The sequence below is a fragment of the Herpailurus yagouaroundi genome, unplaced genomic scaffold (assembly GCF_014898765.1).
Source record: "Herpailurus yagouaroundi ecotype Mexico unplaced genomic scaffold, PumYag 163, whole genome shotgun sequence".
Taxonomy (NCBI): domain Eukaryota; kingdom Metazoa; phylum Chordata; class Mammalia; order Carnivora; family Felidae; genus Herpailurus; species Herpailurus yagouaroundi.
The window spans coordinates 62,904,241-62,929,035 of record NW_024412404.1 but is presented as its reverse complement, the minus strand read 5'-3'; the positions used below and the strand labels follow the sequence as shown (position 1 = coordinate 62,929,035).

General features: G+C 47.2%; 2 protein-coding genes across 6 annotated transcripts in view; one reads left to right on the top strand and one right to left on the bottom strand.

The window, feature by feature from the left end:
- The window catches only part of DOCK1 (dedicator of cytokinesis 1), a 473,828-nt gene that overhangs the window by 269,681 nt on the left and 179,352 nt on the right, over positions 1–24,795 (bottom strand). The window lies entirely within an intron of this gene.
- The window catches only part of INSYN2A (inhibitory synaptic factor 2A), a 58,711-nt gene that overhangs the window by 18,672 nt on the left and 15,244 nt on the right, over positions 1–24,795 (top strand). For 4 of the 5 annotated variants that reach the window (XM_040486767.1, XM_040486771.1, XM_040486770.1 and 1 more), the window contains 2 exons: positions 607–1,780; positions 21,662–21,733. In XM_040486767.1, coding sequence (XP_040342701.1) covers positions 612–1,780; positions 21,662–21,733 — 1,241 coding nt within the window. In that variant the 5' untranslated portion in view covers positions 607–611. The remainder of the gene's footprint in view (positions 1–606; positions 1,781–21,661; positions 21,734–24,795) is intronic. The other variant, XM_040486772.1, reaches the window with a different exon arrangement.

The following is a 24,795-nucleotide window of genomic DNA, read 5'->3' as shown; positions in this document are numbered from 1 at the left end:
TTTCTGGTGTTCCCATAGCAGTGTGCCCATTGTCCCATGGCGCCCGTGTTGGCAAAGACAGACAAAGAGGTTTATTTCCCTGCTTCATCGTAGGGCGCTCCACATGGATCTCTCTGATCAGGACCTAGACTCCCCAATAAGAAAACACCAATTCTCCTGGATTCCAGTAATAGATTAATCACGTCATCCTCAAAAAACTAGTAAAAGCCCAAACCGAATAAGATGCATTTGGAAAGCCATCTGCCTATGAAGTGGAGGCGTGTGTGCAAAATGATAATTTGAAGGCAGAAGAGGCAGCATCGTTGGGCTTCTTGATGAATATAGTAAAACAGGTTTGTCTAATGGGGAAACATGCATTACTATCAAAAGAAACGAGTGTATCCCACATGGAAAAGCAGGCAGGCTTTAATAGCGGAGAAGCATCTCAAGCTGTGCCTGCCAGCGATTCTCCGCCTGTCTGATTTTCCTTAACAGAAAGGCCAACCTCACCTGTTTAAAAGTAATTAGGAAGCAGGCAGTAGCGAGGTGAGCTAGGAGCCGTGTGTGCCTGTGCTCGCGTGTGTGTTTCCGTCCCACTGACGCCTGTGTTGATGTTTCTGAACGCAGGAATCATGGTCAGTAAGGAAACCGGCAAATGCGTACTCACGACGTCAGAGAGCGAAGTCGAACCTGCCGCCTGCCTGGCCCTGGAGATGAGATACGCCCTGGATCCCAACCGGCAGATTAAAAAGCGGAATAAAGCCCTGCAGGTGCGCTTTAAGGATATCTGCGAGGCACAGAATGAACAGAGGGACTCACGGCTCGCGGCGGGACAGCCCGGCGAGAAGCGGGAGGCGAAGCCCGTGTCCTACAGAGCAGCCTACCGCAAATACATGACCGTGCCCGCGCGGAGGGCCATCCCCAATGTCACCAAGAGCACAGGCGTGCAGACCTCGCCGGACCTGAAAAAGTGTTACCAGACCTTCCCCCTGGACCGCAAAAAGGGGAATCTCAAAAGCATCCCGGCTGCGGATGCCTTTAAAAGTCAAAACAACGGGTTTGTGGCGGAGAAGCAGGAGGAGGGGGCGGGGGAGGAGGCCCGGCCCTGGGGTGCCGGCCGGGTGCACAAGACGGCGGCCTCGGTTTTCCATTCCGATGAACACGTGAATGAGCTGGACCAGCCTGCCGGGCTCAACTGCGCAGAGCCAGGCGAAAACCCTGATGCGCCCGGCTGCCGAGAGGAGCCTCTCCAAAACTCCGCTCGGCCTTCCTCCCGGGAGCCCGACCACCAGCTGCACGGCAGAGCGAAGCACGGCAGGGCGACCCCGGACACGGAGGAAGCCGCTCCGCCGGCCCACGGGACGGTGTTCAAAACGGAGGTGGCCGCCGTTTATGCACCTGCCCCCGGCGCGAAGGCCCTCGAGGCCGCCTTGTCAAACTCTGCCACCGCGAGCGAGTGGCCCCTGTGCCCGGCGGCCGACCAGGAGCGGGGGAGAGCCTCGCGTCTCAACGGGCTCCAAGGACCCGCGGCGGCCCGCTCGCCCCCGATGCAGTGCCTGTCCCCCGAATGCAGCGGGCGGCCCACGCAGACCCGGGCCCCGCCGGGGGAGGATGGCCAGCCTTGCGCCGCGGCGGCCGCTGCGAGTGGAGAATCCCGACAAATCGTGCCTCACACGGAAGTCGTCGACCTGAAAGCACAGCTCCAGGTGATGGAGGACCTGATCAGCTCAAGCCAGGAAACCATCAAAGTGCTCTTGGGGGTCATTCAGGAGCTGGAGAAAGGAGAGGCCCACCGGGAAGGGTATGTATGCCCACGTTTCCCTTGAGGCCATGCGGGCTCATCCCCCCGCGCCCAGCCCACCCAGGGTCCCTCGGTAGCCTCCAAGGCCCAGATCCTTAGTGAGACTGACATTTCCGCATTTCTGCGCAAAGGCGATAGTCTGAGGATGGCGTGAGCTCAGAGGGGCCCCGAGGTCATTGTACGATGCCAGACATCACTGCGTACTCGCGGTGAAGACTGATTTGATGGTTGGCGTTCAGGTGCTTGGCCTGGAATTCAAACCATGTGCCGATAGTTTGAATGAATGAATTGTTGGGTCTTTCTGTTGTGTGCCCTGCGATGAAAGGTTGATGACCGTGAGGACGTCTCACGGGGTAGGCCAGTCCAAATTCTCTAAATCAGACGCTCCTCGCCTCATAGGAATCGGGTTATGGTAGAGAACAGAACTGAGGTGGCGTTCTGCAAAGCAAATGCTGACTTGGTTATATTAAATCATTGGAAGAACATGGATATTTAGGGCTAGGGTTTCCCACAATAGGGGAGATGTCTCTCTGTCCTTGTGAGGAGCTCCTAGAGGCAATGCCCACCCTCGGGCAAGCCCTGTCTGTGTGTCACGAGGAGACGTGCCTTTTCCCCAGTGGTTTTGTGCGTGCAGTTGCACCATAGGGGGAACCAGACCCAGTTAGCAGCCCGAGCTGTCAGGCATTGACATCAGATTGCTGAACTTTGTTCCCCATCTTTTAAACTGTGCAGCAGCAAACTTAAATGACCTAACGATAGGATGCTAGTCTTGAGCCCTTAGCTAGGAAGGCTCGTATGGGTCTGGCAGTGGGCTGTGCTGAAACAAAAGTTCCATGCTTCTCGAAACGGTGCCCACGGCTTACCAGCCTTTGTCTTCACTGCCGGGCTTTCTCTTTCCCGTTTCCCCCTGACACTGTCCGGATTCCCTCCGGGCAATGGTCTGGAGGTGGGATCGGAGTACCCCCACCCCCACCCCTGCGGCCCCCACCCCGGTCGAGTGAGCTAGTAGCCAGTGTGAAGGTAAGCCAAGAAATGTACCGTCAGGGCACAAACCATGTGGTGCCCAGTTTCCTCAAGAGGATTGCTGTGGTTTAGTTATAGCGTTTGCGTACCACAGACGACGCGGAGGACACAGTCTGTGTGTCCCAGGGCAGCAGGTGAGGCTTAAGCCCTGGGCCCGGAGGCTGGCTTCTCCCGCTTAGCACAGGTGGCTCATCCAGTAGGGAGCAGATTCTCAATAACCCCACCCCCTCATACGAAGTACTGTTTGCAGTCGATGGTATTAAGCTGCTAGGCAGTCATAAAATAATCTAACAGGAGATTAGCCGGAGCCTAAGGTTGCAGAATGTTTTCAAAGGGCCTTTTTTTCAGTCTTGGGTTTACATCTCCATTTTCATCCCATTTCAGTCATTTAGGCTTGACTCCGTGCACAGCCAAAAGCAACACATTACGGTGGTTCTGCAAGGGGTCTGTCGATCGGTAGACCACATTCCCACCGAAGAATTAAAAGCCCAAATGGGCCCCGAACACTGCCTTTGAGGCAGTTTGGAGTGACTGAAACCAGACAGCAAAACAGGAAGAATCCAACATCACTAGTTGGGGGAGGGAGAAGAGTCACCAAATGGTGTAAAGCCACATGCATATGCTAATGTGTATGCTCGCGAGGGTATGTGCTGAACTAAAAACTGCCGAGGCTGAACACCCACGAACACCCCACGAAAGGAGAACCACGTTATACATGTAGGCTCCACACACTATCAGAACAAGTGTGGACACTGGTTGTAAATGGGATCCTCTGAGTTCCCGTCAGTGCTGTCGGTCTACAGAGCCGTGCACTTAAGAAGGCACCTCGAGGTGGGAATTAGGACTCTGAGGACCTGGGGCATGGACTGCCTTGTTTCTCTCTGTGCCTTGTTTCTTCACCTGGGAGTTGGGAATCATCGCACGTCCTGCAGATGGAGGGGACAGGAGGATACGGGGTGACCTTCTAATGCGGTTCGCCCAGTGCTGGGCGCATCTGAATGGGACTGATTGGTCTTGCTGGGCAAAGGTGTTGGAGAACACTTAGCAGTCCCACATCTGAATCCAGTGTGATGAATGTACCCTCCACACTCTCGGCACACAGGCTGCCATCAATATTCTTCCTACAAGCCCTGAGCTGCTCTGTCCAATACAGTACCCAGCAGCCACATGTGGCCATTGAAATTCAAACTCAAGTTAATTACAATTGTAAATTCAGTTCTTCAGTTGCATTGGCAACACGGCAGGTGCTCAAGAGCCACGTGCACGGACTGGCTCCTGCACAGGACACGGGGCACTGCCATCGTCCCCAAAAGTCCGTCAGTCCGTCGTCACCCCAGTATCCCCCACACGAGGCACAGTGCTGGGCTCCTAACCGTGTGAGCGCTGGGCCCCACAGATCAAGGGAAAGGGTGACCTGACTTAGAATCAATGCCCAGTCTGGCCGCTGCCTGTGCAGCACAAGCTCACTGCAGGAAGGCAGTTCTGTATCCTGGTGAACTCCCGCATCTCTTCCAGATCCTTCATTTCCAAACCTGTGTCTCTGAGTCCTCTGGACTCAGGTAACAATGAATCAGGTGCTTTCAAGCTCCAAGGCCACCCTGAGAGTGGCCCTCTTCCCCATGCCCATGGTCATTGATTTGGCCCAAACTCAAATTTCCATCACTCTTCCGTATGCCAGAATCTGAGAGGACGGCAGCCTCACAGGTGGACCGAGCAGGGATCTTGTCCACCCCTCTCCCGGGTATCTGGGTCCAGCGCAGAGTGGGCGGATGTGAGACAGGTCTGCTGGCACCTCTTTAACAGCTGGTTCCGGGGGTGGGGATGGGGAATAGTAGCATTTGTTGATTTCCACGGCGTCAATATGGCTACTGGGGCCAGTTGCGACCAGCGGACAAAATCCTGACAATTTCACATTCCGCTCCTCTGAGCACCAGACCAGTCCTCTGAAGGGCATGCGCCAGGATCATCACTTTAAAGGAGGAATTCACAGGACTGACTTTATGTCCTCAACCTAAGCCAGGGAAGAGGTGTTACCGTTGCACCTCATGGTAAAAAATGAAAACTCAGCCTACTTTACGTAGATTATTATATACTCACTGCATAATAACCTGACAGAGAATTCCATGGCCAAGTTAAAATATCAGTAGAATTTTCCTTGGGAAATATTCTAGCGTTTATAAAGTCATCGATAGTGGAGAAGACCCAGAAGCTTGGGTAAAATCAAGTTCTCTGTCCACCTTCCACCCCCAAATGAAGCACAGGCAGCCTGCTTTGTTTTGTAAAGAATTTCCCTGCATCAGGAAAAAGCTGGGTGAGGACAGGCAGCTTATGTGCACCTCAGGGCCCACGACTTTGAATCCCAGTGGAAAGTTCTGCCTCTAAACCCGCCCCTCACAGTGAGGCCACGGGCTTGCCCTGGGGTATGATGTTAGGACAGAGCCAGGGAAGAGCCAGGACTCTTGAAACGTGGCCAGTGGCCAACTTCCATCTCTCGAAGTACCCTGAATGTGTGACCTTTTAGTAGGACTTCTTTTCACTAGTGAGCGGTTCACACAAGCGCGTTGAAGCCGTTCCTCTGGGCATGGGGATGCCTGTGTCTCCAACTCAACGGCATTTAGTAGCTTCCAAATTATTTTCCATGAGACTCATTAATCTCATCTGCTTACGTAGATTTCCAAAAGGTCTCGCAGAGCGTTCTCAGTTTAGGGAAGTTACTTAATCTCAGGCAGCTTCCATTTACATCTTCTACCACAGGCTTCTAGAAGCATAAGGACGGTGCCTGCAAAGCTAGGAGCAGACACCAACGCACGGCGGGCACTGAGGAGCGGACACGCCCTAATATGAGCATTTCAGAGGACGCGTTCCATAAGCGGGTAGCTGTGAAAAAAGTATTCAGAATCACGCCTTTTAGTCCCTGTCAAATTGCTGGGGCAGTTCACTGAAATCGCTCGCTTTATGCAGTACGGGCGGGATTTGGTCACTCTGCTTGGATGAATGCCAAGAATTATTCTGCTTATTTCAGAGCTCTCAGTATTATTCTGGTCTCTTCCCAGGGAGTTCAGGGTCACACAGACTGCCTCAGTAAGCCGTTAATGTAGTCGTTGAAGGCTGAACCAGGCAAACGGGGCACTGAGTCTAAAATCTCAACTACTTCTAACAGTCGTGATTACCCAGAGCAGCTGTGGGCTGCTGGGCAGGGGCCCCTGGGACCCACGGGCTGTGGGTCCCAAGTGCTCACAGCGTGTGCTCCCCAGCCACTGTGGTGGGCACTCCACAGGGAGACGGTTATTTACTTCCAAGTCTGTACCCCACACGTTTAGTGTCTTCATGGGTTCAATGGCCAGTGACAGTCTAATGATACTCTGCTATTCAGAGAAGACCCGAAAACGACATGAGGGGCTGTATTTGTGCTGTCAAGCATGAGGGCAGGATCTGTGTTTCCCCGAAGTTAAGTAGGTTCTTTCGCTGGTCACAAGTGTCCCAACATCACCTGGGTGTCACCTGCAGGCCTGGGTGTTGGGGGGGGGCGCTGGAGAATGGGGTCACAGCAGAACCCAGGCCACGCTGGGCCCTCAGATGTGATGGATGGACAGAGACGAAATCTTGAAGCCCCCTGAAGCAACTGTACTGAGTCAGAGCAAACGTGGGACCCTCCCTGAAAATGAGAAAATCCTAAATAACAAACTAGCCCAAGGGGTCCGGCAGTTTGCAGGAAGGGCCGTGAACCCAGCGACTGCTCCCGGGGTCCTGTCCATCCTGTGCAACCTCACCGAGAAAGAGTACTTCTCTGTGACGTGAGGTCCGGGGGCAAGCGCGTGTGCACGCGCGCGCGCGCACACACACACACACACGGGGGAGAGCAAAGAAAAGTAAGCCAAGGGAATCCCCCTGAGATCAGGGGCCCTTTGAGGGCAAGTGCTCACAGCAGCTTTGAAGACAAAGGAAGTAGAAATAAAGACCTGAGGGCGGGAACAAGTTAATGCAAACCCAGCGTGGAATCCTGTGTGGTTTGCTCAGCTCTGTTTTCTTTTAATCACTAAAGCAAGGCGGCCGGCCACACACCGGGTGAGAGTATGTGCAGATACTCATGTTTAGGGGAGAGAAAAAAAAAATCAGGCTTTCGGGATCTATGTTTATTTGAAGACCTCAGAGTCACCTTTCGACGTGGCAACTGGTGGCACGTTTTTCCTACAAAGGGCCAGATAGTAAATATTTTCGACTTTGATGATTCAGCTTTGCCACTGTATCATGAAAGCAGTCACAGACAAGATGTGTCCACACGAGCGTGGCTGTGTCCCCGTGAAACGATACGCAAAAACACGCAGTAGCCAGATTGGGGCCATTAGCAGAGTTTGCCGACTTGTGCCATGCGGTCTTGTAAATGTAGGGACCACATTTACTCAACTGGAAGCCAGGTCAGTAGATGGGTACGGGACAGTCCCAGGCGTGTGACTGCCAGACAGGTGTAGCGTTCACTCGCATGTTCGGAAGGCCTATACATATGGGAGTTGTTGAGCCCTGTGCCAGGCAAGGAGGGCCTACAAGTCGAACGAAGCATTCCCAGCTCACTGGCGGTCAGTTTGTTCAAGCCTACGCCTGTTTGTCGGCCCATACGACCTTCAGAATTCTGCTTGTGAGCCCCGCGTGTGTGTCTGTTATCCACACATATGTCATTTGTGTGTATAACACATACACGACAGCATTTCTTTAAGACCTGGGAAAGGTCTCACTCCCCTCCTCGTAGCAGGAATAAGAGGTCATTACAGCACACAGTTGTGCCCCGTGACTTGCTTCCACCTAGACACTGATGCTAGATGGACAGAAGTGATACAGTCGTTTTATCTTACGTCCCTATATTGACAGATCACTCAGAACCAGGCACCCTTCAGAAGGACTTGTCAGGGGATGAGAAATCTCTCTGAATTTGCTTTCATTATCCATGCCCAAACAGAATAAATACTGCACCACAGTTACAGTGGGAGCATAAGGGGGCAGTTTAAGTCACAGAGCAGAAAGAACCAACGTGGAAATCTGTGCGCCACTGCGGCAGGCAGGGCATGAACGCGGGACTCGCCAAGGTCTCAGTGTGAGACTCTGTGAATTTCCCAGAGCCCCACTCCAAGAGGCGAGGGAAGAGCTGGGCCTTCCACCGGGTTGGAACGGCCACATTTGGAAGAGAGCAGGTGGGTGGCATCATGGTTCCACAAACGATGCTTGTGGGTCCCCTCCGGAATGAATGTTGTGGGCCACCTTCCCAGAGGTCTGGCACGATGCATCACAGAGAAGCGGGGAGCTGTGAGCACCAAGGAGAAAGCAGCACCCAGCGCAGAGATCAGGAGCAGAAAGGTCCTTATTCCCTGCCAGACGCACCCCTGTCCCTCTGCACTCCCTGCTTGAACGGGATGAAAATGTCAGCACTTCATTTTCTAATGCTCTCGATAAGTCAGTTTCAGTGTCTCTGCACACGTGTCCTATCCCAAACAGCCGACTGAGGTCTGCCTCCTGCTCCCTTCGTTTTTTCCATTTCCCGGAAAGGAGATCGGGGTGGGGAGGGAGCAGAGAGGGACGACCAGGGCCCTGCAGGCAGCCAGTTCTGAGTCGGCAACTTTGCTCTGCCCCTCTCTCCCCTGGCTGTGCTTAGGCACGGCTGTTAACCTCTCCGAACCTCAGCCTCTCCCTCTCTAAAAGTGGGCTAAGACTACCTGCTTGGGGGCTGCTTTTGCAGATTAAACGAAATACGGAGGACAAGGCTCTCAATCCAGGACTCGGTTAGCAGTCAGTAAAAGTTCCGTCCCCTCCTTGCTTTGTTACTACTGAGAAGCACCCTTCCAAGTGCCAACATGCGGAGAGGTTAGGTAAGCAAGGCACCTTCAGAGAGCTTCTCCTGCTTTATTATACAGGCTGGTTTATTTCTGAAGGTGAGGAGGGGTGGAGGGTTACCAGGGGCGACCTCAGCTCTGTACTCATTTTCGGAGAAGTGCACAGACCAAGCGGAATTGGGGTCACGGACAGGAGGGGTTTGGAGTCGGGAAACACGGGCTGGTCCTAGCTCATCCTGGCCTGGCCTCTCTCAGGTACATGTTCCCCTGTAAGGGAAGGACAGTCAAGATGAGACAGGGGCCCTCACGGCTCCTTTCTGCTCTAAGAACAAATCCTCCAGGGAGGCCAAAGAACAACCTAATTTCAGCCACTGCCCGAAAATACATATAAAAGTTTACAGAGGGAGAGAATCAGGCAACACAACCCTCTCTGCAGACGTCCTTCAATAAATGCGTCCAGGGAGCCCAAAGTCATAATTTGTCCCTGACACTTCATTCCGTAGCTCTTCACCTGCTACAGATGCTGGAATTGGCTTCTGTCCTTTTCAGCTGCAATCCTTTGAACAGATTTCAGGAAAAAAAAAAAAAAAAACCTTTGTTTTCTTTTTCTGTTGCATCTAATGGCTTTTATAAATGTGCGATCAAATATTCAAGTTGAAAGCCTCAAGTATACGTTCTGTTTTACGATTCTGCAATCGAAGGCACACATCACGTTCTAACCAGCAGTCCCTTCGCCTAATGCACGGGGCCATGGTGAGTCTTTTCTACGGCTTATATAACTTTGTAAACACTTTTTTTAAGTTCTTGAAAAATAATAAGGCTTTCCAGCCTTAATACGAGAAATGAAGCAAATAGATTTGTAAGAATATAAAACACATTCCAGATTCTTGCTTTGAGCTTCATGTAGGTATCACACATACTTGAAAATGTAATTTAAATAATCTTCCTGTACAGAATGCCAAAACAGATTTCAAATACCTCCCCGGCCTTTCAAGTTGGTAGGTGAATAAACACCTCACCACCGAGCTACCCGGCAATCCAGACACCCCATTTGCAGATAAAATGAGCAATTCAAGGCATGACATGAACGTTTATGGAATTTATGGATTTGTGTCCCAGAATTCAGGTTTTTTTTTTTCCCAAGAGATGAAATACAAGTTCTAGTTTTCAAATACTTTTTAAAATCCCATACAATTTCTGCTGAGCTCTGCAAAAATGGCTCGAGCTCTGTTGCCCACTGGGTCTGTATGACAGTTCGGTGAAGTGAGTGTCTCTGGGCCGAGCCACTATAAAGCCCAGCTGTTCTGAGCACTTCCAACAATGAGAGCGTTCTGCATTGTTTCATTTAATCCTCAAAATAACACTGAAGGTAGAAATTATCTGCACCAGAAAACTAAAGCTTGGCTATGCTAGGAAACATCCCCAAGGTCAGAAGGCTGGTGAGAATTGGCAAAGGCAGACTTCCCATCTAGACCTGCCTGGCCCGGGCACCCACTCTCTCACCCTCTAAAAATAGGCAACCTCACATATCCGCCCAGAGTTAAGAAGCAGGCATTTTTGGTGCGACTATAAATCTGCATTCTTCCTTCTACTTCGAAGGCACTAAGAGGGTCTTGTGCCCAGAGCTGGTGAGGGCTATGCAAACCTAGGTTCTGGAGAGAGTATGCTTCTAATGCAGCTTTTAAAGGGATCCCAGTACTGAAGTATGTTTTTAAGGATTCAAGCTCAGTTAAGAGGAATGTCCTCTGTGAAGTAATTTCAAAAGAACCAAAGCCATTGATCTTGAGGGACCTGAATGCCAAGCACAAAATCTATCCTTAAGCAACCTTCCTGGGGAAAACACTTCAAGACCTTCATGTACCATCTCGTGTCACGTTAGTGATGCACTAAAAGTGACCGCCACATGCCCCGCTGGCTCCTCTACGTTCCTCAAATGTGAAGGACTTCCTCAAAAGTTCATGTGAACAAGTTGAGGAAAGCATGCAGTGCAACCAAAGTAAGCACGCGTGTATTTTGAAGGCCGGATTTAAAAGGACGTTTCTGAGAATCGAGTTCCTAGACACCAAAAAAATAGAGTAAATGTTTCCTATCAGTATCTCATTGGTTACAGCACCAGACTATCTCCCCAGATAAAAGTCTCATAATGGGACATCAAGAATGTTATAAATGTTGGCACCAGAATTTAAAGATTTTAATCTTTAACCGCAAGAGCTCTGAAGCTGTTGTTTAAAAAGTCAGTCCAAGGTCAGACTTTTGAAACAATGGCCAAACGCTTCACAAAGCCTAAGTTCTGATTTCAAATGAGCCAAACTCCTCTAAAAAAACAAAACAAAACAAAACAAAACAAAACAAAACAAAACAAAACAAGATACATCAAAAGAAATTGTCACTCAAAACTAAAGGCCTCTATGGATATTTACCAGCAGAACCAAGAGCAAATGCGCATTGTCTTCAGATTAAAACCCCTGTAGGTCAGACTTCGGGTACCCACCGTTCTTGTGCCGGAGAAAAATGGCAAAGCCGGAGCCAGCTTTGCTTTTAATACAACATACCCAGACCCCTATCCTCATTCTAGTGGGGTAGCCAGTGCCACCACAATTCGTGTTCATTAATTTTCAATAAATTATGGCTTAAGCTTTATCTGTCTTCCAGGAAAACAAGTTAATCAGCTCGGCCTCAGCTCAGCCCTAAAAAGTTGTTTTCCTTATGAATAAGCTACTCCCGGTGCCCCTTGGGGCAAGTGACTTGTTTCTCACCACGGCTCTCATTTTGCAACTTAGGGACGTATGAAAGAAGACGCAAGCTTTGCCCTGTTGGTAACATTACCAGCCAGTCCACACACAAAATGGTAATTACTATCTTCTCCAATTCCTGCCTATTATGATTTTATATTAGGGAAAAGTGATTTTAAAACTCTCAAGAGGGAAGTTCTGCTCTAATAATAGTGTTTATCTCGGTGTCTGTCTCTGTCCGAATCTGACAGTAATAATAACGTATGTGCAATAATAATAATATATTCTGATTGCTTATCGTGCCCGGCTCTGGGTCAAGGGAAGCAAGCAGGGAGTTGAGGCAGAGCCACAGGGAGACACAAAGACAACAGTAAGCACTGCTGCAGGTGAGGCAGAGGGCAAGGGACAGCAGCTGGCCCCCACGGACCCCCACGCGCTTGACGTGTTGCACGAGCAGCCATGCTCTTCCGCTGACCACCATTTTGCTTTGCTTTATAACAAAAACAAGCATGACGAGCTTCCCTAAGAGCCAGAGCCCCCCGGGAATTATGGAGTCACCACATTTGGGGAGCTGCCAGGCCAATAAAATTTAATGTGTCAACACCCTATAAAGAAAACAACGGCATTCATTATTAAGAAGGTGTTTGTTTCTCACTGAAACTTGTTCTCCAGGGTTGCTTCTGGGATAAAGGAATGACATTTCCCAGGGACGAGGAGGGGGCTGGCTGAGGTGCGGACTGAGCCACATATTTTAATACTTGGGTGTGGGAAGCAGAAGATGACTGACCTTTTCCACTTGCTGGAGAAATTTAAGATGGGATAACGTTAATACTTGGAGACAGATGTTCTCACCTGATCCAGCTGGGAACATCGCAAAGCAGACCGTCCTATTTTCCATTTCAGAAGCACAAGTGTCTGATGTCAGTTAACCCAGCAGGGTACTCACACAGATGCTTCATTCATTCAGTCATTCACTCATTCATTCACTCCTTCATTCACTCATTTTCTCATTCATTATTCAAAAAATATTTCTTGAGCCTCCACTACACTTCACACACCGATGTGAACCATGAATGTCCATCAGGGAACAAACAGACAAAAATCCCTGCCCTCATGGTGCTGACATTATCATGGGGGATACAGACTGAAAGCAAACTAAGAACTAAAACGTGTGGCCTGTTCAACAGCGGTGAGTATTGTGGAAGTGCCAAAAGCAGAGAAGAGAGATCTCATGCCCATTTTGAGGAGTCATGAAAGAAACAGATATTTATGATGTATACCTCACCCTGCTCCATGGAGAGCACTGGGCCAGGATTGGGAACTTGAACCCGTGGCCCCCAAGATGCTCTCAGTCACCGGGGACAGAGACACCTGATCACATCATCAAAATCCACTGAAAAATGGTCTGCGGCCCCACAGGGTGCTGGGAATCTGCCAGAAGACGTGCTGTCTGTGAGGGAACAGAGCGTCTGGGCCAGGACAAGGATGTACGTTTCAGTGAGCACAGAAACTGTCTCCAGAAATAGTGGGATTTCTCAAAGTTCTGCAACTCTACTTGGTCACCATACAAGCAGCTCCTTCACCATGGAAACATGTGTCCCTGAGACTTGAAGTGTCTTGAGGGCAAGGACTATGTTTTATTCACCCAGGCAACTACTCCTCAGAGAAAAGCCACGCACCAAGCTGGCGCTCAGACAGCATCTGATGAACTGTGCACATCACACGCAACCGTGCTGAGAGCCAGTCAGTTGTTCTGGCTAATCTGGAGCCAAGTCTCTTAAGGTCTCATAACCAGAACATGAAGAGACCACCAGGACTACCGATGCGTCTAATAAGGTGACTCGGGGCTTGCATGTGGGGCTCGTTCTTTAAGGGTCAACATCTCAATTCCTGGCTCTGGGAGAACAGATTAATAGCGACTTTGAGAACTCTACCCTCCAGGAGAAAAAAATCAAGGTGAAGACAAACGGGAGGAAGAAAGAACCACTCCAATCTATGAATGGACTGTAAACCATCATTTCTAATTAATTTGTTTGCTCTCAGCACACTTTGCAACAAGCCAGAATTATAGATGGCGTCAGGGTTCCCAGGCTAGCCCTCAAACTTTTTTTCGGCTGTACTGAGGCTCAACCGAAGAGGGCTACAAAGCCTAACCATCGTGTTGGTAATAGGATATTCCTTCTCCGTTCTAACATGAAAGCCCAAAAATAGATCTCCCTTAGGGGAGTCAGCCAGGACAACTCTATTTTTTATACAGGGTTTGTTTGGAACATGCACATTCACATTCAGGAGGATCACATGAGACTATATGGAAAAGAAGTTTGATGTACTTCAATGTCAATAAGAGCTATTTTCTCGAAAACAGAAGTCCTAGATGAAGAGAGGAAACCAGTAGTTAATGGGATTGGCCTCATCGCCTGGCCTAATATCTACAGGCAAAAGGGCAGGAAAGGAAAGAAACCAGGGTTATATAATAAGCAATGACTGCTGGTTAGAATTCTGAAAACACAAACAATTCAGTAATTATACCCAAGCAATTCTAATGTAGTCTGCCCTATACCATATTCAAGACACTGAACAGAAAACTGAGTTTTTTTATTTACACGTCAGGTACGAGCCGCGAAACTTCACTGGACCTGAGATCAAGCCAACCCTCATAGATCTACGGAGTCAAAGTGACCTTCCCAATTAATTTCCTGATGTGTTCTTCCACTCCTCATTCCATGTAGCCACAAACGTTTATTGCCACCTCTCCTGCGACTGGCATGCAGGCTGTTGGCTGGACAAACAAAGAAAAGCACGAAGCTCACCGAGACAATACTGAATGGTAGCTGTTGTGGCAGAGGAAAGGTAAGGGGGCTGCCCGAAGGCACCCGAGGCACAGTTGTAGGCTGCTCCTGCAGAATCGAAGAAGGCTTCAGACCAGCCAGCCCTTTTGGACACCCAGGGGGACACAGGGGTCCCGCTAAGGTTTGGAGTCACTTATTTCGCATTCTTTAAAACACAACCTCACTTTCTAAAAGACACAAGATGCTTAGCCGCATGGGGATCCCAGGCCACTAGTGAGCACAGGACTGCCACTGGCTAGCGGCTAGCTCCCATCAGTTTCTGGGGAAAAGGGAACTGGTCAAAACATCGCCAGGGAAAGCTGGTTCTGCCTCCTATTGATCAACGAATGACCTTGAGGGCTTGTGAGGATAATCGACTTTGCATTGTTTAGCAAACTTTAAGTGGATGCCCCCCCCCCCAAATCCTGGCATTTAATAGCTTCAGTGCATAAAGCAGAGTTGAGTTTACATGGATATATATGGGAAGTCAAATTCACTTTCACTGCTGAACAGCTAATATAAGAAGTGGCTGCTCTTCCGGAGCATAATCTGGCAAATTCCTAGTGAGAACTCAGCCTTGGGAACAAGCCAAAAACACTGCCAGAGGTGGTCTTAAAACACAGTGCGGGGTCACTGAAAACAGCTGCCTTTGACTACTTTTTGAAACTTAATTTCTCCCAACAATGGTTGTGGTTTCCATTTATGCCTCTAATTAATGTGACCCTTAAGTGAAAAAGCCCTTTAAGATACTGACATAAGTGATGGCTGCGTTATCAAGAAGGGATGGCTGGAGCACAAACCTGGGCTAGAATGAGGCAGAGAAAACACTTTTTGGCACCTAGTGAGAAAGCCAAAAGAACACGAGGGATCAAAATAAGCCTAAATTAAACAAGTACATAAAATTATCATTGAGAGTAGAGATCATGCCATTTTCTTTTTACAGCAACCACCATCTCTAGCTAAGGGTCTAAAACACAGCTCTGAGTTCATTCAAAGGGACCAACCCATTACCCTACATAACGTATGTGTTTTGAAGACCACAAAGAAAGGATCGTGCCCTGGGTCTAGCATCACCTAAGACACCATCTGCCTGCATGCTAGAAATTCCGAACCTGCTGAAAGCCACCGTGCCATTTAAAAGACCAGCAATTTAGCAACGGGATCACGTGCACCGTGTGGGACAGGCCCACAGCACACTTCATGCTGACACACTTGTGACATTAGATGAGAGGAGAACGCTTTCCTGAAGTCAAAAAACACCCACAGTCACCCAGGAGTGAAAGAAGAACATTTTCAATTGGAACATGAAGATCTTATGGAGGAAATCATGTCGGGGGATGTGGCCATAGGAGCAGCATGGTTAAAGCCAATCCAATAATCCAGTGCTACTAATTACTACTGAATATCACAGGATTAATTTCTACTTGCCAACCATTTATGACGTTGTCGGACTTTGTTTCTGATAACAGGCACAGTGAGAGACATTTCTTTTTTCCTTTCCTGACCTTTTAACCAATTAATTTGGGGGGTGGGGAGGGTCAGAGTTGTTAGTCCTGACTCTCGGGCGTCATCTTCAAGGTCTTTCAGATACTAAGAGCGGCTCGGATGTGTGGCCAGGAAGAAAGCTTTCGGTGACCTTTCTATGACATTTCTCGGCACCCTTTCCTACCACCTAGGGCCTTGCTATCTTAGATCTCCCTGTGATGCATTCTCGAGAAAGCACATGCTGTCTGTCACTGCCACTCCTGCTCTTGGGCCCCTGCCTCCAAGGACATAGCTCAGGCTGATGCTGGTAGCCATCCTTCGTCCTTCATCATCCCCATGGCTTTGTTATAAAAACTTCCACACCAGTTCCGCCACATACCGTACCTTCTTTGTTGCTATTGTTGTCCACTCTACTTTCCATTACGTCTTTTGTGACTGATCCGCAAGAGGAATAAGCAGAGACTTGCAAACCCCAAATTCATCACCAATTTTCTCCTTTTTATGTAAGCATACAAAAGTATATTTTTATACCCAGGATTTTTAACTTTTAATGTTTATTTTTGAGAGAGAGAGGGAGGGAGAATGAGGAGGGAACGGGCAAACAGAGACAGAGACACAGAATCCGAAGCAGGCTTCAGGCTCTGAGCTGTCAGCGTAGAGCCCGATGTGGGGCTCGAACCCACGGGCACGTGACATCACGACCTGAGCTGAAGTCGGACGCTTAGCTGACTAAGCCACCCAGGTGCCCCTATTTACAAGAATCTTTGAAAACGACAACTAAATATTGGAGCAGATTATTGCAGAAGAAGCCTAGGGTAGCTGGAGAAACTGGTGAATTGCCCACAGAATTAAACGTGAGAATTCTAGGCCACTCCAGAAAGGAGGCCCCAATGTTGTGTCTGAACGAGGTGTCCCGACTAGAGTTCCACACTGTCTTCTATAAACAACAGTCATTTCACTTCCTTTAAAGTAGAGCAAGGTCTTATAAAGACATCCACAAAGCAGAAGTGGAAATGGCTCTCCACCTGGTGTCCGCCAAAACCACCTTGTAAAACACGCTTGTCCACATCCTTCTGCTCTAGCAAATCTTGAGCAACTCCTCCTCTGTGTGTTTTCACGATGTCCATGCTCTTCCCATCCTTAATCATCTCATGACTCATGTCTAGTCTCATTTAGCTTTCAGTGAAGCCTTCCTTGACCACAGAAGTGTCAAAAGGGTATCAAGTGAGGAGAGGTCCCAGGGTCTGGAATTTGTTCCTCAGTTAGAACTGTAAGCTGGAGGGATGGGGGTGGGGGGTGGGGGCTGGCAAGAGAATCAAGGGAACAGAAGAGAAAAAAATACCAAAGACAGCAGCTTGGTACTTGGCACTGTCCTAGGTGCTGAATGATATGTTTGTTTTTCCAAGTTACATATATCGTTAAGACCAGAAAAGGACTGACAAATGGCAACTAGCTACAATGCTACAACTGTATATGCTACAAAGATCAATGCATGAAAAATCCATGTTTATAATGGGCATGTTTATCATTAGTGTCCAAAGGGGTTCCTGCTGGGGGAAAAAGTGGGGACCAGAGCTTTGCACAATGTATACTTTTCATTTGCTTTTTGCGCTTAGTTGGAATTGTTTCATTAGATTTGTCTATTACTGAACTTCAATAGGAGAACCAAGAGAGTGATTGTATTATTTGTTCAAATTAATATTAACCAAATAGCATACCGGCATTGTGACAGGCATAGGATTATAAACCTGTATGAGGTATAATTCCTCAAAACAAAAGGAAAGAGAGCTTCACAAAGACAGCAGTTAACTTGCAAGACAGAAAATTTGTAATTTTTCATCAAGACATTCTTTCTCTGAATCTTTTATATCAATAACCTAATCTTTCTCTTCTCTAAACTTATAATCACAAAAGATCTCTAGCCCTACTGACAATGGAGAAGTATCTGGTCCAGTAGTTCAAAATTTTTGGACTGCCCCTCTTCAAGGCAATGGCTATCTAAAAAGATAATCATTTCAAGGATTGGTTTTATGACTTGTTTCCAAGTGAGAAGGAAAAATCAGGGAAATTCCATAAGAGCACTTTGTGTTCTCTGTCCTATAGAAAGAATTTATCTGTTTCATCTATATTTGGAGAACACATTCATTCAGATGCTGTAACACAATTATTAATGTGACCATAAAATTATCAGTGAAGCCAAACCCCACAGCTTGAAAGCTCCAAGGACAATTAGATGGATTATCAAAGCAATAAGCACAATGGATTACATAGTTTAAGCCTTCTACTGAAAACACCTGCATGCTTAATAAAATTTTAGCAGGTATACCTTGATTGACATTAGCTGCTGGAGGCAGCCTATGACTTAAACCACATGACACGAGGGCAACACATTAAATTTTATCCGCAAATTAATTTCTCATTGATCTCTGTTTCTATAAACTGCCTGTAGGGACTCCAAACACTTGAATCCTTTAAACAAAAGAAAGGTTAAAAAAAAATCTTAGAAACATACTGAGGGGTCTCTCTAAGAAAAGTTCATGGCAATGAGAGCCTGATAATACTTCTCAGACATAATGGAAGTATGACTGACCATCTTTCTTTTAAATTAGCTAAAAACCAGTGACCACAAATATGTCTTCATGTAAAGCAGACATGATGACTCATTTGCTTATCAATAGACATCAGCCAAACCATACTATGTCTCATGACTGAGTGACATGGGTTGTGTTGTAATAAAGGAAGCAAGAGAAAGGAAACTGAATTAAAGTGATATTGGAGGCATGGGTGAGAGTTAGTCAAGAGGAAGTGTTTTCCAAGTCACTCTTTCAACCAGCTAGAAGAAAAACTCTAGAATGGCTTTCCATTACATTTAAAATAATGTCCAAAGAGTTTCCAATTTTACATGGTCTGATCTCATCTCCCTGTATTCCTATATGCAACATCTGTTCTAGCCACACTAGCCCTTTTTTCTGTCATGCAAACATGCCAACATCATTCCCATTGCAGGATGTTACCTGGGAGAGTCCTCCTGTTTGTACCACTCAGCCCTGGACCTTCAGATGACTGACATCTTTTTTTTTTTTTTAATCACTAAGGTCCCATTTCAGAATCCATGCCCTCAGTGTGCTAGCTAAAGTCACCTCTTCACAACCCTTCCTTAATACAGAGCATTATCAAAACTCACCCAACTCATCCATCCATCCATCCGTGTTTGTTTTTTGTCTGCCTCTGCCACTCTACTGCAAGCTTCGTAAGGACAAGGATTCTGTCTTATTCAAAAATGTCTCTTCAGTAGTCAAATAATGTCTAACACCTAATGGGCACTTAATAACTATTTGCTTACTCACTGTAACAGGGCTAAAAAAAAATTGTGTACTTTTTAGAGGTGGTAAGAATAGTGTTTTCAGAAAAGTACTTTAAAAAAGCAATTTCTAACTAAAGAACACTAAGGTCCTGAAGAGAGGCCTTTTGTGCATTTTTGGTACCCACTGCCCTTGTCCCGTCATTGCTGGATTCACTGACTATCCCAACCTGCCAATTACACGTAGGGCAGAATACCAGTCCCAAGGTAGAAGGAATGTGTCACAGAGAATCAGAAGACTGGGTCCAAGAATAATGAGATCCTGGACCTGAAATGTTACTGTATTCTCCTCTGTAAAATGAGGATAGCATAATTAATTTGAAGACTCAAGGCTCTAATGTGAGATACTTGGGAATTCTATGATATTGGCAAGTAAGGGGTGTTGGTATTGATGACGCTTGATAGAGATTTGTCCTGGGGTCTAACACAGGAAGGTTCTACAAGGTTGGAATTCATATTTTCCTCAGAACCAAGAAAGAGTGCCCACACATAAGGGGTAAGAAATGTCCCTGATTTTGCCTGCTTTCTTTTAAAACTGTAAACTTTGGACTATGACTAGCATCTATAAACAGCTGCCTTGGTTGGTGGTTAGCACATGCTAGTGCAACCCAAAAGCAGAACAGGATGTCATCTGCAACCCAAGCTAACAGTGCCACACCCGCCATGTCATTGCTAGGACATGGGCTCAAGTGTTGTGCACAATACTGTACAGAATGACCTTGGTCAGAAATGAGCTTAGGGCAAGCTCTAGTAGAATATGCCGAATAGAGAAAGTCATTTTACATATACGTAAGGCATGGAAGAATGCAGAAGGTCAATGTCATGACACAGGGGAACCCTGGAACGGATTTGACAAATCTGGCACCAGGTGGGAAGGTTCATGAGGAATGTCCTCTTGGGGTTTATCATCAAGAGGACAAGTCTAAGGAAGAAAGTGGCCATGTCTCGTGAAGACAATAGGGAGGGTGTGATGTACATACACGCTCTCGACTGTTCCTCTCTACTAAGCCAAAAGTGGGAATCCAGAGAAGCCCTGTACAGAAAGTGATGGTGGACCAAGTCAACGCACATGCAGCCACACAAGGATTCCAATTGTCGCCCAAATACAGTGGGGTCACAGGCAATGATCAGCAACACGTTAGGGCCAAATATGGTCACTTGATTAATAAGAAAAATACACAGAATTCAAAGGTCAAGCCCTGAGTTTACCAAAGCTCACTGAGACAACATGACATTGAGTGGAAAATCTTTTTGTCAAATGTTTATGTAACACAAAATATAATGAGGAAAACAAAAGTTATTTTCAATTCAAAATCCATGATGCGTACAAGAGAAGTTTACATAGTGAAGGTGATAAAAATATTGACTGCTGATGTTGACAGCAAACCTCCTGTGCACACTGTTACTATGTTGAGTGATTCTCTAAATGTAAATTTACCCCCTAAGTGTACATAAGCCAATTCAGGTGGAAGCTCTTCTTCTGCCACAAATTTAACAGACTGTGGTTATCGCGTTTGCCCCTGGGTACAAAGTAATATTTGGAAAAACTACACCTGGCTGTTAAAAATATCAGTGAAGAAAGGTCAACTGAAGTTGTTAGAGGAAGCAGCATCAAAGCACCCCCATGCTAGTTTCTTGGGGCGACTGAGCCAAGAAATAGTGAAGGCCTGGTCAAGAAAATCCTGCTTATCAAACCTTGTGGTTTATTCAACCTTCCACAGTATGCTCCAAAAAATACTCTCAGGTTCTTGTTTTTTTTGGGTTTTGTTTTTGTTTTTTTAAGGAGGAGAAGAGTTAGCAAATGCCCCACCCTCTACCCCCTACCCAAAACAAAACACAAAAAACCCCACCAAACGAGTGCCGCCTCACAGGACTTATAGACCTCACGGCCAGAGAAGGTCAGTGGGAAGGCACGGCAGCAGCATAGCATACTTGACCACAAGGCCGAGCAAACTGTTTTCTCTACAGAGCCAGAGAATAAATATTCTGGAATCTGGAGATCAAGAAGTAAAACAGAAGATATTCTGTAGATAATTATGTAAAAACTTTCACTAGTTTTTACTGTCAAAATCTTTATGGACACTGTAATTTAAATTTCATTAATTTACACAGTTTCCAAATATTCTTCTTCTTCCTTCCCCCCCCCCCCCCCCACCATTTAAAATGTAGAATCCATTCTTAGCTTGCTGGACAAAAATCAGACCAAGGATGGGATTCAACCCGACAACTATAGTTTGCATGCCTGTACTCCAGCAGACCGAGAGGTCGCGGGGCAAAATTAAGCCACGGAGTCAGAGTATCTGGCATCGGTTTTCCCTCAAAGTTCATTTAAAACACCAGAAGCGTAAAGGTGCCCTGATTGTCTTTTAACAAAATCAGATTATCTCCTTCACCCGGTAGCTGATGTTCACATTCTGGATTTATTTTCCATATCATCTTCGCTGTAGACGTCGCATTGGTTTTGTATGATAAATGCAGACAGGAGCAAAATGGGAAACACACATTAATCAGTTTCCATTACCATGACGAGCGACGGCATTGGGAAGGCATCTGGTGTGAGTGAGGTGTCTGCTCTTTAACAGCCAGCGACCACCAGCCACCGCTTGTAATGCTCTCCTGTTCTTATCTTGTAGGCTTTCATATCGGACTGGGCAAGACACAGCTAATTGTGAGACATGCAGGAACAGTGCATGTGTTATCTATAGGTATGTTAACGTTCTCCTCCTCCCACTTTTCTATTACGAGTGACAAATGATGTTTACCCACAAATGCAAGAATCATTGGGGGCCGTGCTGGGATGATCGTATGAGACACCGAGTAAAGGGCCTTACCTGACCACAGTTCTAAGCTACCTTTCCATCCTCAGCCCCAGGTCTATGATCCCAGGATGAGGGAGAGCTTGAACTCGTTGGTCTTGCAAATGCATCTTAGTGGTTTTGAAAACGGGGAGAGAAGTTTGATGGCCTGCTGCCTCGGAATCGATAGCCATGAGCACTGTGGTGTGTTCCAGAAAGCTCTGAAATATAAGCCCTTCAGATGGTATAGATCAAAGGCTGCAACCCACACCGCATGTGCTAGGAATACCGTAGAAGGACCCAGGCCGCTTGCACCAAATGCGCAATTTGTTTCCTTAGGAACTCACAGAGACCATTGAACTTGCAACTCTCGGGACTTAACCCCCTGTCTAGAACCCCGGCAGCTGTTCACCATGTTTCTTTTTTTTTTTTTTTTTATAATTTTTTTTTTAACGTTTATTTATTTTTGAGACAGAGAGAGACAGAGCATGAACGGGGGAGGGGCAGAGAGAGAGGGAGACACAGAATCGGAAACACGCTCCAGGCTCTGAGCCATCAGCTCAGAGCCCGACGCGGGGCTCGAACTCACGGACCGCGAGATCGTGACCTGAGCTGAAGTCGGACGCTTAACCGACTGCGCCACCCAGGCGCCCCTCACCATGTTTCTTAATTTAAACTTTATTTAGATGACTCACCTCAACAAGAATGCAGCAGAAACTTTCAACAGGGAAAAACCATGTTAGGCTCCTCGTGATAATTTGGGATTTTCAGACAGAGTCACAACCTTCAGAGAGGTTACGGTCTTTTTTCTTCTCGGAAATGTAATTTTCACAAAGTGAGAGAGGAGTGAGAGATGTTATGATTTAGTTCATTGCGTAAAATGAAGCTTGGGGGGCAACTGTAGTTGACTTCTCAAAAACAATTCTAACTGCATAGTTACATATCCAGAAATGTGTAAAAGAACTCCCGTCTCCCCCGCCAGCAAATACACCTTCCAGAAAGATCTTCAGAGTTACCATCCTCTCCTCAAAAAAGTGGAGACAGAGAGAGGGTATAAATGTCTTCAATGTAGCAAAAAGCTGGAGTCCACACAACCTTGGGCCCAGCACATATCTCCAGTCGGGGCAGAACATCCCAGACAGGACTCAGCCTCTTTAACAGCAGAGCTAAGTCACTTGGTGACCTTCTGTGGGACCAGGCAGAAGAAACCCAAGGCAGACATGAGCGCCGATGTCACACTAGCACATTCCTTACTGCAGAAGTTCTCAACAAAGGGCAATTTTGCCTCCAAGGGGACATCTGGCAAGGTCTGGAGGAAGACATTTTCAGCTGCCATAACTAGGGAGGTGCCACTGGCATCTAGTGGGTAGAGGCCAGGGATGTTGCTAACGTCCGATAAAGCATAGGACAGCCCCACAACAAAAATTTATCCGGTCCAAAACGTCGGTTGCTCCGAGGCTTGACAAAGCCTACCCTACTGGAACCATCGCCAGGTTAAGGTCCATAAAAGGCACAGGACCCTGCAACCCTGCGGCAGCCCCCACCCAGCCTGCCAGCCCGCCTGACTGTCCTCGGCTATTAACAAAGAGGAAGGTGAAAAGCAAGCACCCAGGCAAGTTCTGTTTGTCAAGAACTCGCACAAATCGCAAATTACGTCCTCGGGGACCGCTACGTATCAGAGGAGTCTGGTCAGTAGGAAGTTTCTGTACATTCATATCATGGAAGAGAATTTAGGGTCACCAGCGAAGGGATGTAACCCTGAAATAAAATAACTTAGGAAAAGCAGTGAAGAACGAAAGCGCCTGGCATGTAACCTCCCCGTTTGGCTTTCGTTACTCTGGGAGCTACAGGTCACCCAGTCTTTTAACGCAACAGAGCAGAAGTGAGCAGAGATTTCCAGAGAAGGTTCAGAGTGAGCATCATGAGCACAAACCCATTTAACATTTTGTGGGTGATTGAAAAAAGAATTTATTAGGACACTCTCCAGGGTAACTGAAGTAATTTAAGTAAATTTAGCTCTAAATCCAGAAGTGACTTACATTAAAAGTGATATTAAAAGTGATTTAGCAAGCCTGTGAAGGACAGAAATTGGTCTTTTTTCAGGAATTAGCTTTGAGTGGTTGCTATTTAGACTTGGCTCAGCCAACATTCTGCAGGAATCCCAGGACACCAGCTACTGGCCCACTTTCTGAAAGAACTCTGGGGGTCTCGGAACCACAGGAAATTGCGAGTAATTGAGCAAAGACTGGCCAGTTAGAGGGACCGGGGCCATTGTGATCACTGTGCTTACCTCCTACAAAAATAGGAAAATGCATGTTTACTCACAGAGATGTTCTCGTCAAGAGATGTGACCACGAGGGAAGGCTGGCCTTCCCTTGGGGGTGTGCATCTCTCTCAGGTGCATGGGAGGAGCCACACAAACCCCCCACCGGCCCTCTCTCTAAATGAGCCAAGTATCCTTGGAGAGGTGGTAGCAGAAAATTGGGAATTTTAGATCTCTCGTGCAGGAAAGTATTTTAAAATCTCTCCTTCAGAGTGACAATTCCCCAACCTCCAAGCTTGTGTCGCACACAGAAGCTACCCTAGAAGGCCTAACAACAACGCTTCAGCTGGACTCATAAAGTCAGCCTTCCAGCCGTTAATCCAGACGAGGACCTTGATATCACTGACACGCTGAACACACACAGCTCATCAAGCTCTGTTCCCAATTTTCCTGCCCCTTTACGTTAGAAGTCATTAAAATTTAACTGTGACTAACTTGCACAGGGTTATATGTCAACAAAAAATTTAAACGCTCTGTATGCTGGTTATTGACACTGGACCAGAGTGTTCTGAGCTCCATAGATGGTAAAAGTGCAAGCTCACTTCCGGTCAACTAACTGAAAACCCAGTCAAAAGGGAAACCATATGCTTAACCTGTTAATTTAATCTGAATCCTATAAACGGAGCTCTTATATTTACTTGGTGGAAAG